The sequence below is a fragment of the Miscanthus floridulus genome, chromosome 16 (assembly GCF_019320115.1).
Source record: "Miscanthus floridulus cultivar M001 chromosome 16, ASM1932011v1, whole genome shotgun sequence".
Classification (NCBI taxonomy): domain Eukaryota; kingdom Viridiplantae; phylum Streptophyta; class Magnoliopsida; order Poales; family Poaceae; genus Miscanthus; species Miscanthus floridulus.
In genome coordinates, this window is record NC_089595.1 from 53,874,989 (window position 1) to 53,886,648 (window position 11,660).

At 47.6% G+C, this 11,660-nt stretch overlaps 1 protein-coding gene across 1 annotated transcript; it reads right to left on the reverse strand.

Annotated features, from left to right (window-relative positions):
- Window positions 1-3,049: 3,049 nt before the first annotated feature.
- Window positions 3,050-4,998, reverse strand: LOC136513602 (rho GDP-dissociation inhibitor 1-like). The gene is made up of 5 exons (XM_066507572.1): window positions 4,657-4,998; window positions 4,516-4,582; window positions 4,211-4,429; window positions 3,460-3,584; window positions 3,050-3,370 (listed from the first exon to the last, which is right to left on the reverse strand). Exons 1-5 carry the CDS (start codon window positions 4,801-4,803, stop codon window positions 3,290-3,292), a joined length of 639 nt encoding a protein of 212 aa, XP_066363669.1. The 5' UTR covers window positions 4,804-4,998; the 3' UTR covers window positions 3,050-3,289.
- Window positions 4,999-11,660: the final 6,662 nt, after the last annotated feature.

The following is an 11,660-nucleotide window of genomic DNA, read 5'->3' on the forward strand; positions in this document are numbered from 1 at the left end:
ATGGACCTTAGCGTTGTCATGGAGTCGGAGGCACCTTGGGCAACACCTGACTCTGCTAGCCCTGATGCTTTGACCATAGGTGTTGTCTATTGTGAGTTTGGCCTCACCGAGTGAGCCTTCTCGAGGCTTCCTTGGTGGCGAAGACGCTCTGGCTCGGGGGCTGATGGGCGGGCACGAGAGCCTGGCGCCCCTAAGATCAGAGGGATGATTTGTCCCCTTGTGTCACGCCATCTGCGTGGTCTTGTCAGTGGAGTGCCCAGTAGCACCTCATGCCTGTCAATTAGGCGAGCGCCATGGAGACCGCGAGCCATTTCTAGATCCATGGAAGCTCAGGAGGGTGGATGCCCATGGCATTGGATCCTGCCTGGACACTAGCTCAAACTAGGGTCAAGCCAGGGATCAGGTTCGGGCTACCGTCGGTTGAGAGCCAGGTGCTCTAGCGAGCCCCCGAGTCCTGAGCAGGTGCCATGAGCATGCTCGGGCTTTGCCTGATCCTTGACCGGAGGGTACATGCGAGTGTACCCAATGGGTATAGCCCCCGAGTGACCCTATAGGGGTCAGTCGAGGGTCTCTCGGTCGGGAGTCTCTTTCCTAGGGACTTGACATACCCCTATGTTTGACTCTCATCACTGGGCCTAGTGGTGCCCTATGTTTTGACTCTTTTGATCATTTGGCTCAGGTTAAATTAGGTCCAACGCCTATAGATCCCACTATAGCATCCTAAACGTTTTCCTCTTTGATCCCTCTCTTAAGTTGCCGAATGTCTCGGTGGTTCCATATTTTGTCACCTCCGTGGGTTCCTCAGCTCACTGGTCCTTCCTTTCTTGTTGCCCTTCATGGATCGTGCCTCCACTCCATCGCTGGTGCTCTTTCTTTCTCTCAATGTCATTGAGCAACCAAGTCCTCAAGCACCAGTGCACCATCTACGAACATGGCGATTCATTTCGTTGATCCTTCTCTCTTCTTGCCAAGGGGATACAATCGAGTGTTGGTGGATGGCCATTGCCCAATACTAGGATCCTTCTTGGAAGGGTGCCGCAAAGGAACAATGATGCCATTGCTTTGACCTCACCTCTGCCTCGACATTTAGGTATATCCATCACTGGGATAAGAAATGTGTTTGTAGATTTTGTGAATGTTCACAAGCGGCTCAGTTTTCAATCTATTCTACCATGCATATTTGGTCAAGCATATCAGTGGTTCAATTACATTCATGATAGAGATTTTGTGGTTCATTCTGGTCCACATATAATTTTTGAAATTTTCATATTTCTTTTATTCAGCATTATCAGGCCTTGTTAGGGGGACCGACCTTCGACCGCTGCCCCTACCTTCGTTTCCTTTTGTGTCTGTAGGTCTGCTATGCAGGCCGCACCCGAAGGTACGCGGGGCGGGAGCCTTTGTGTCTGTTGGGAGACCAAGGCTTCACGAGACCTAATGTTGAAAATACTTTAAAGAACTTAAATGAAGCCTCCAAGTTTGAATGTAATTCAAATTCATAAAAGAACTTCGAATATTCTAAGTGGTGAAAATAATTTAACATTGTGAGATTGACACTTCATGTTCTTTATTTTTTGTTAAACAACAAACCTAGCTTCCAAAATACTCGGAAGAAGAGCCTTGGGTGGCTGGTGAACATTTTGTTATCATGTTTTGGTCATCAAATTTGAATTTAAACAGTGTCAAATTGAAACCCCTAAAGCAATGCCACGAACTCTAGAAACAGCTTGGCAGTGCCTACTTTGCTTTTAATTACCCACTAATACATGGCCACAATGACCTTGAGCCCTTAATAGATGTCGTAGATCACGACGGGGTGAAGATATTTTGTGTAGGACGCCACACCCGAGTCTAAATGGAAATGATCACAAAACCGATCATAAACTGCACATGGTTTTGTTCCACCCACATGTTTTTGCGCCAGCTGTTTGGTGGCTTGCCCCAATGGCAGCCGTGTGCCGCCCACATGTCGCCGCGCTTATGCTGCCTCGCCATGTGCCCGCCCACGTGTCCCTACGTGTCCCCTGCTGCCCCGACCATCGCTATTTGCTACAAACCGTGTCTGCCGCTTGTTCACTGCGCACATGGTCGCTGTCCGCGAACCACAGCTCCCATGCTGCGCGTGCCTTGACCTAGCCCCCACGCCCTCAAGATGTGGGCACCGTGCACAAGGGAAAAAGGCTATGAGCTATCCGCTAGCTAGGTATTAGAGTTGATGAATCCAAATAGGGTCTTATTGCTTCAGTGTGCAGGATTTTTGGAGAAATTGCTTGCCAACCCTTGGCTTTCCGAAATATCTTAATCTTTTCTGGATTGGAGGGGTCCACATGGGAGATTTGGAGCATACGCAATAAAATGGCCATTCGAAAAGACTAACAAGGCCATTGAATGTGATGTTTCTTGCTTATCTTACATGCAAAAATGGTTAGTCAATGTCAGTGAGGAGGACGAGGAAAGGGTAACACGCATGCTCAAGATTACACTACCAAAATGGTGGACTTTTCCTAGTGTTTTTAAGTAGTAGTAAAACACTACCACTAGTCATAGCACATGAGAATCTCACTTTGAAGCATTTAATAGGGAAAATTTATACTAAATTTTGAATGCTAAAACACTAGGAGAAGCCCACCTCACTAGAAGTCTAAAATTCAAGTTGTGTTATGACGTCCTTGCTTACTAGTTTATCACCAGGCACTATATTAACACTGCTAATGTTCGCGAAGATTGAGGTTTAGTTGAGTGCGGAGAGTTTCTTATTGTTTCATGTAAGCTGGTAATCCCAGAATTGGAGTCTTGTATCACAGCTTATCATGCTCTGAATTGCTTTCCAAGAAGAGTTTTGCTCCTTTTTAAAAAAAAACGGTAGGTTAAAAAAATAGATTAGCTTGTAGCCTTTCAAACAAACAACCTTGACCTGACAACTGGGTCAAATGCATTCATACAATAAGAAGTGGTAAGTTCTTGAAAATAAATGATAACAAAGTGACTACAGGATAGAGAAATGTTAAACAATTGATGAAGTAGTGAAGGAAGCTGGGAGCGTGCGTGCTTCAGAGAAACAAGAAGGTCATCAGTACATAAATATATCATTGATTCTTCATACATGACTGATTCTATAATGTGAATTAACAATATTATGCAACAGAGAGTGTAAAATAACGGAATCAAAATAAGGTGGTTAACGACAACGATATGTGAAGCAATCATTGTTTAGAAGCAATAAAATAGATCGTCTGCTTGTCTTAACTAAGAGTTCTAACATATTTAAAGAAGCCAACGCTGCTCCATATCATTGGGTTGCTGGCCACTCTTTTCTAATCTCAAAATAGTAACTCGTCTCCAAATAGCACTTGCCATCATCATCAAAAAACTATAAGAGAATACATAATGTTATTAATGATTGGTGAAGCAACAATGATGAAGGATTAATGAGAAATAAAAGTTGGTAAATAGAGGTACCCTTAGTTTAGCAGAATAGGAACCTCTTGCAAAAATGCCAGCAGGTGTGGTCTCTTCTTCACCCTCATAGACGTACGGCTCTAGCTGGGGACTGAATGTCCCCAGCATCATCTTCTTGTTCTCCACTGCAATAAAGGGGGAAAATATCAACGACTTAAAAAGGATAATAGCAGGTAGACCATGAAGAATCAAATCCTACACTCATGTACCGTATGGAAATGTCTACAGGTACTCATGTTATTCTTTTTGTTTGATGACTAATGCAATGACTTATCCTGCAACATGAACCTGATTCCCTGATTCTTTTTGTTTTTGTTTTCAGCACTTATGTACCACGTTATTATTTTTACATCTTAAAATACTGTCACAATAATGTGAATCATGCATTGCCTCATAAGAGGATTACTATGAACTAGGAAAACTATCTTCAAATGTTACGTACAAAAAAACTGTCTACAAATGTCACTAATGCAGCAAATCTTACTGCATTTTTAAGTATATCATGAACTGGAGAAACAATAAGTTGTCTATTCAAACAAAAACAAATTAAAATAGCAAGTTTCACACTGATGTCTATTCTTAGTAAGTTCATATACAAAGACTATGAGATTCAAACTTTCTGTCATCTGTAATATATGACTCGGTCGGCAGATTCAATGAAAATTGCATGAGCAGAACACAAAGATCTAATCAAGTTGTATTCAGTACTAGAAAATAGTAATCATGCACAGGCATATTTGGTGTTGCACACCTCTTACTCCAGTCTTCCAGACGGTGTTGGTGTACTTGAGGCCTGACACGATGTTGTTGGAGACAGTGAAGGAGAAACGGAAGCTATAGAGGCTGCCATCCTTGAGTGTAAATGCATAGCCCTTATCGTCTGCCTGGAATGGGATTGGTAGGACTAGATCTGGCCGGCCCGGTGATAGGATGGTCAGGTTAAGCACCTTAACCTCTGGCTCGGCAGTTTCTGCAACAAAATTTGTTATATGTTCAGAAATCCACCAAAGTCTGTATGAATATAAGGAAAAGATGCAAAGAAGAGGCTAAAATCACCTCCGAGCTGCTCTGTGTCAACTTGCCCAAGGAGTTGCTCCTTCCACCTCCTCAGGCTCTCATCATCCTACACTAACAAGTAAGATATCACCTTTTTTTCCTAAATGGTCAAAACAGAGATGAAGATGTTAATGCAGATACCTTGTCGAGCTCGAGCTGTTCCTTGAGGGGGACTTGGGGCCCAAGAACAACAAAGCGTTTGTGGCCTTCTTCATCCTCTTCTTCTTCCTCAATATCAGCCCCATCATGCTTCTCATGCTCATTATCTTTCACCTTATTATCATCCATGAGCTATTCCTGTGCTTGTGTTTCCAACACTGTTGATTGGGAGGACGAGGGAAAGCAAGTAAACTAACACCAATGGACAAGGGAACGAGGAAACACTGCTCAAATTTTGCGAGAGGGCACGTCGAGCTGTGGTGTGTTTGTGAGCAGCATAGGGCGATCAATGATGCATAGGGTTTGGAAGTGTTGAGGAGGTGAGGAGGGAAGAAAAGTTTTGTAGCGTACAAGAGTGCAGCCCACACGGCCATGGGAGGACCGCCAAGTGTGTGCTCTGCCGTGCCTCACGTAAGCGCGTCCAACGGGGGATCTAGTAGCCAGCCATTGCGTCCCATCACCCATTGTGCCTAGTATTAGTGATTTTTGTGGCTCGCGCGCCTCTTCCGTTGCCTTCTTTCTTTATATTTGGAGTCCCTGAATTTTTTCCTTTGTATTGTTATGTGTTTCCATGCAGCATTATTATATCAAATTATATCAAATCAAGTACATGCATACAGCATTCGCTATTTCCTTAACCAGGAAAAGACGAGTGGGCGAGAAAAATGTATGCATGTAGTAGTCTAATTTGTATGGAGCACAAAAATGTTCATTTGCATTCTATATGAAAGATCTATTGTGAGGAGGAGCTGCCTATATTAACCCACAACCTGAGCAATAGGCTGTCCGACTAACCATCTTAAAAGGAATAACTCTGATATTCCCTCCAAAAAACCATAAGCATGCCTCACAAGAACAAATCACAACTGCTGTTAACCATGATTATTAGAACACACAAGGGTTCCAAGTTATTTCAATCTAGTTTCACCACACTGAGGTACAGTTCCCACAGTGGAATATTCATGCCCACAGTCACGAAGTTTCCGATACGAAGGGTACGAGGAACAGATACGTGAGATGTGGATAAAAAATTCAAGTTCCCAAGTTCAGAGGAGGGGGGGTATATCTCTTTGAGAGGATTGTTTCGAGGAGGGGAACACAATCACTAGATAATTGGGACGACTTACCTTTAACATAGACATGGAAAGAGGATTGTGATTGCGGCATATTTATTTACATAAACGTATACTTGTATATATAATTCTAGATTGCATGGAGAACACATTAACGTGTATAGATAAATAAAAAAGAGCATGAACCACTATTCTAGATTGCACTGGATTGAAGGCCCATTTACATTATGCTCCAATTCTACGCTCGATAAAACGCCCCCCCCCCCCCCCCCCCCCAGCCGCTGGTGTTCATCCCATCAAAATCCAGGTTCCTAAAGATAGATAAAATACATAAGTTAGTTTGTTTCTCCACTAAATTTGGGAATAACGATTAAGAATTACATGTGCTTTCTTCATACTTCTCGATGAACTAGTCTGTTTTCTGTCGGTGCTATGGACCCAGGGTAACTCACCACCTATATATTAGCCCAATACTATCAGGATAGGCCGAATGCAGCAAGGCCCACCAAAACCAGGGTAAATCATCAGAAGTTGTGGAAAAGAAACCTAACGTGGAGGATTTGGACGCCGACTCGTACAAAGATATGATAGATTAGTTGTTATATTTTCCTTATAACCGGCTAGGAAACATATCTGTAAACCTAATGTCCGGGTTATAACCCCGGGATGTCTCAAGGCACCGATTAGTTCACAGGCCAAGCAGCCCGGAAGACATCAGCTAGTGAAGGCCCGAACGATCGAGGCCTAGCTAGGCCAAGTGAACCAGGCCAGACGCCAAGACCGGGGTCGGCCACGACCCCTCATTCTTGCCTTAGCCGCACGACGCTCGACGGGCGCACGACTTCTCCCCCGTCCCGACCCCCGGGAGGAACGGGGAGAGGTCAAGCCTAGCCAAACACGTCCGCTCTGACAAGAGAAAGCACGCCGCACTCATCCCGCAAGGACCAAGGGGACAGGGGTCGCCTCGGTTTGGTCAGATGGCCATCCCTATGCCACGCAATCCAGACAAGACAACACCGCTCGATGGTGATGGCTGGTACAGTATCCAATGTCCAAATATGGCCTAACAAGACTCATGTACGATCCTACCTACTACGGGATGGGATCCATGATGAGGGCCTTGACTTAGAGGCCAACCAGACTGGCGGGAGCCATGACCCCAACAATCGGGATCACGGCCCTCAGCTCTGCAAGACAGCCCGATGATCAATGACCCAAAGGCGGCTACCAACTCCTGTACGACGCCCCAAGAAACCAGGAGGCAATGACGAAGGCCATGGCGGAGACCATGTCGCACAGGATGGCTGGCGAACCACCACCGTGCCTACAGTGCCGCCACAGCCGACATAGTAGCACCACGCCACACCATGCCACGATGTGGCCATAGGACCATGATGACAACCATGCCCTGACGTGCACCACAAGATGGCATAGCTTGCAAGCCAAGTTAGCTAGGACTTCTCTCAGGCTCACGGCCCTTCAGTCGGGAGAACCTTCTTCTCTATACACGTCCTGGCCCTGAACTCTATATAAGGACAGCCAGGGCACCCGTCTCGGGACATCCTCTACCATTTTACTCATTCGTAGTAGGGCTCCTAGAGTTTCCCTTCAGGCAGTCCATCTCCTAGCTCTAACTCTCCAACCTCTTCCACCATTCTTGCACCCCCCCATTGTAAGAACTTTAGAGCATTCAAGTGAGGAACACGTACTCGATCATCTCTGAGACTCGACGTAGGGCTCCGGCCTAAACCAGCAAAAATCCTCGTGTCTTTTGGATGCTACCATCATCTTCCTAGAGCACCGCGGCAATCGTATAAGTTTACTGGTCCGGTTTACAAAACACCAACAGTTGGCGTGCTAGGTAGGGGTTAGTCACACACTCTCGTTATTGAGAAGGTAGTGATGGCTCCCTGCACCTACGTCGGACTTGCTCTTGGCATGGCCCCCGGTGGCTGCATCCGCTTCGGAAGCCTTGAGTTCACCAACATCGATGGGCCAGCGCCCATCAACAACCTTCTCCCCATCCAAGCCCTACGCTTTGGGGACCTGGACTTCGTGGCTGACTACCTAGGTCAATTGTGACTCAACAAAGAGAATGCAGCTCCACCGCACATCTCGACGCCTAATCATGGACCGGCCCAAGCTGGTCCCGTGATCGTCGACTCTGATGCTCTAGTATGCAAAATCGACGCATATCTCGAGGCAAATCTCTAACAAGAGCTAAGCCAACTCATTTTCTACGTGTTGGAGAACGCTTTCACCCAACTCTCCGGAAGCGGTCCCCTGCCACTAGAGACCAAATTTGGGAACCCCAGCACTACACTGCCCTCCAAAATGAGGGATGTGATCGCACTCTTTGAGCGGGAACTCACCAGGCACAATGGCCATTCAATGACGCCAGATTCTTCTAGGTTTGTGGTGATGATGGAGCGGGACCCAGAGTCCATCTATGACCTCCTTCTAGTGACCCCTGAGAACACGGACACTGAATCCGATTTTGAGCAGAGTTGCCATCCTCTAAGATAATGCAACATGTTGCATCTCTCAGAGGATGGGGTGGCACCAGCAGAGGACACAGAGGATGACACCTATCCAATTCCACGCACCCCCAGAGAATAGGCCATGTATGACCAGGATCGCCTAGAATGAGCCAGGGCCCGTGAAGCCGATCAGGCCAATCAACATCACGACGATGGATGCCCTAGCTCACAACACCTCGGTGCTAAGGGCGCATGGGTGCCGGCATGGTGAGTATATGATCAAATCTAGCAGGGCAAGAGGGAGACGCTTGTCTTCCCTTGCGCTAGCCAGAATGTCATGGTGGCTGCCATGATCATGCGGACGAACCCAGAACCCTCGACCGACAAAGGAAAGCATGTTCATCAGGAGGTGCGATAGGCTCAAACCTCTGCGGAGAGGTGGCACCATGAGGCCAGCTTCATTCACAGCTCTAGCCAAGTGACAGCGACATGGTGCGTAGGCGAGAACCCTCCCCAGCGCATAGCCGCTATGTCAGAAACCTTAATGCCTGACTAGCCCAAAGTGCCAGGCACCCTAGGGCAGATTGGGCAGGCAAAGATCAACTACACTATGGTGATAGTGACCCGGACAACCATGGCCAACATCCTTGGGTTTGGGAAGCTTGACATAGCCCGAGCCCAGACGCCTGCAGGCTATAGGCATTCACAAAAAGGATCCGGCAGACACCATTCCTGGCGCGCTTCCGTGCACCGCCTAATATCATCAAGTACTTTGGAGACACCAACCCTGCCATATGGTTGGAAGACTTCCACCTCACCTATCGAGCAGGCGGGGCGGACGACGATCTCTTCATCATCCAATACTTGTCGCTCTACCTTGAGGAAAGTGCCTGAGCATGGCTCGAGCATCTCACCATGGACAACATCCACTTGTGGGCAGACTTCAAACGCATCTTTGTAGGGACTTTCAGGGCACGTACATGCGCCCTAGAAATTCCTAGGATCTCAAAGCCTGTAAGCAAAAGACAGGAGAGACTCTGCGCGAGTACATCCGCCGCTTTTACAAATAGTGCAATGAGCTTCTTGATATCATGGATGTAGACATGATCTGAGCTTTCATCTCTAGCAAGACTAATGAAGCACTTGTCCACGAGCTCGGACGCTGCAAACCACGGACGACGTGGGAATTGCTCGACCTTGCGATAGGCCATGTCTCCTATGAGGAGGCTGTCTGTGCAATCTTGTGCAAATACAAGGGTAAGGCTTAAGCTAAACCCACAGATGAGGCTAAAGACTGTAATCGATGGGTAAAGGGCAAGAAGGATAGCTAGAGGCACCATGATAGCGAGTTTGTCGTGGTGGTCAATAGGGTCCATAAGCAGAAGACTGGCAAGCTCAACCATGTCAGCTTTGACAAGATAGTCAAGATGTCATGCCGCAATCATGGCTATCCAGTCAAGCACACCCTCAATGAGTGCGACCTCATCAAGCGCTACTTCAGTGGTGACTACAAGCCAACTGGCATGGATGTGCCGTCTAGGCCCATCGGCAATGAAGAGAAGGGGGATGTGTATCCCGAACTAAAAGGGTGCCCCATGGTCTTCGGTGGACCAGTGGAGTACGAGTCCAAATGCTGATAGAACCTATGGCTAGGGAGGTCCACACGGCCGCCCTGGGCAAAGCTGTCCTAGATTTCTTGAAATGGTCAGAAACCACGATCACTTTTGACATAAATGATCACCCCAACCACATTCCGCAACTAGGGCACTTCCCCCTTGTCATGGACCCGATCATTGGCAAGACCTGCCTGTCTTGTGTACTCATGGACGGCAGGAGTGGCCTCAACCTCCTCTATGCCAAAACGTACAATGCCATGGGACTATCGCGAGCGGCGATACGACCATCTGGTGTTCCATTTCATGGAGTCATACTCCAGATTCAGGCCATTCCCCTCGGGCAGGTTGACTTACCCGTGGTGTTCAGAGGTTGAGCCAATTTCTACACAGAAACGCTCACCTTTGAAGTAGCAAATTTTCCCGACACCTATCATGACATCCGGGGCCGACCATGCTACGTCATGTTCATGGTCGTCCCAAAATACACCTACCTAAAGCTCAAGATGCCCGGTCCTCATGGACTCATCACCATAGGAGGCTACCTCCAGTAAGCCCACCTCTACGAATGGGAAAATTACGACATTGTGACAGTTGTGTGCCAACCCTCGAGGGTAGAACCCAAACATGACTTCCCTATGTGGTAGGGGAGCATATGGAGGTCACGCTCTATGACCTCAGCCATGGTACGCAACAAGGTAGGCAAGGACGTAGCACAAGGATGACGCGATCGATGAGCGCCAGAGGGCTCGTGACACAGCACATTCCTCGATTCAACGAGCCACATGCTCTAGGCCTTGCCACATCGAGCACCACAAATGACTAAGGCCACGACCGGTGGGGCAGACACTCAGCATTCACATCAAAGCTACTCTCAGCCAACTGAGATTTTGTACACAGCGATTAATGAAACGTCCTTTTGCCCAGAGATCACAACACGCCTTAGTAAGCACATATCAAAGTGACACTTTGACGATGCGTGTGACCCCAAGTGGCCCTTGATGATCGATGCATGCTAGTCAACACAGTTCACTTGTGAGAGCTACACAGCGACATACCAAGCACCGATGTTCACCAGAGGAGATATCATCATGACCCAAAGGAAAGAGGATGAAGAAAGGCGCGTTGCTGCCAGATCTGTCCTACGACACCTCAATCACAAAAATGAAGTCGCACTAAACTAAGCTCTATAGGTTCATCCCTAGGCAAGGGCATGCGACTACAGCATTCAAGCAATTGGGTCATCGACGAGCACACAAAAGAAAAGAAGCATGAAATACAAACCAAGGAATTTTATTCATTGAAAGACCCTAGGTACAACCTAAGGTCCCTGGCCACCACTGCAGAGGATGTCCTCCATGTTTATGGTGGCCATGATCGTAGCCATGGTGGCAGCGAAGTCATCGACTAGCTCCGCCCGCTCCGCTTGCCTCGCATGGTCCGAGAACCTGAGTGCCACCTGACAGAAGTCTTGGTCGGTGTGGAGTTGTAGGGTGGCGAGAGCGATGTTGGCTCCCTACCAAATTCTGACCACCACCACGCCTTTGCAGTCCTCCATCACCTCTGTCTCTTGGCGGGAGGCCGCCAGTTGCTCCTCCAACACTGATAACAAGAAGACAGGAAGATTAGAGGAAGATCATAAATTGTGAGCAATGAATGGGACAACAAGATGAAGAAGCTCCCTTACCCATGACATGGGCCTAGGCATCAGTGCCACCACCTGCGCAATGGCGGTCTCCCTCTCTAAGGCCTTGAGGGCCACCCTAACACCATCAAGACAGCGCTCTAGATGGCTCACCTCGCAAGTGGCATCAGAGTAG

Bases quoted from the DNA above. Each gene is read 5' to 3' on its own strand.
- LOC136513602 (XM_066507572.1), bottom strand. From the start codon at position 4,803: ATGGATGATAATAAGGTGAAAGATAATGAGCATGAGAAGCATGATGGG. The intron at 4,430-4,515 runs GTGATTTTAGCC...ATTTTGTTGCAG, and splicing joins TGACACAGAGCAGCTCGGAG to AAACTGCCGAGCCAGAGGTT. The intron at 3,371-3,459 runs GTACCTCTATTT...ATTCTCTTATAG, and splicing joins CCTATTCTGCTAAACTAAGG to TTTTTTGATGATGATGGCAA.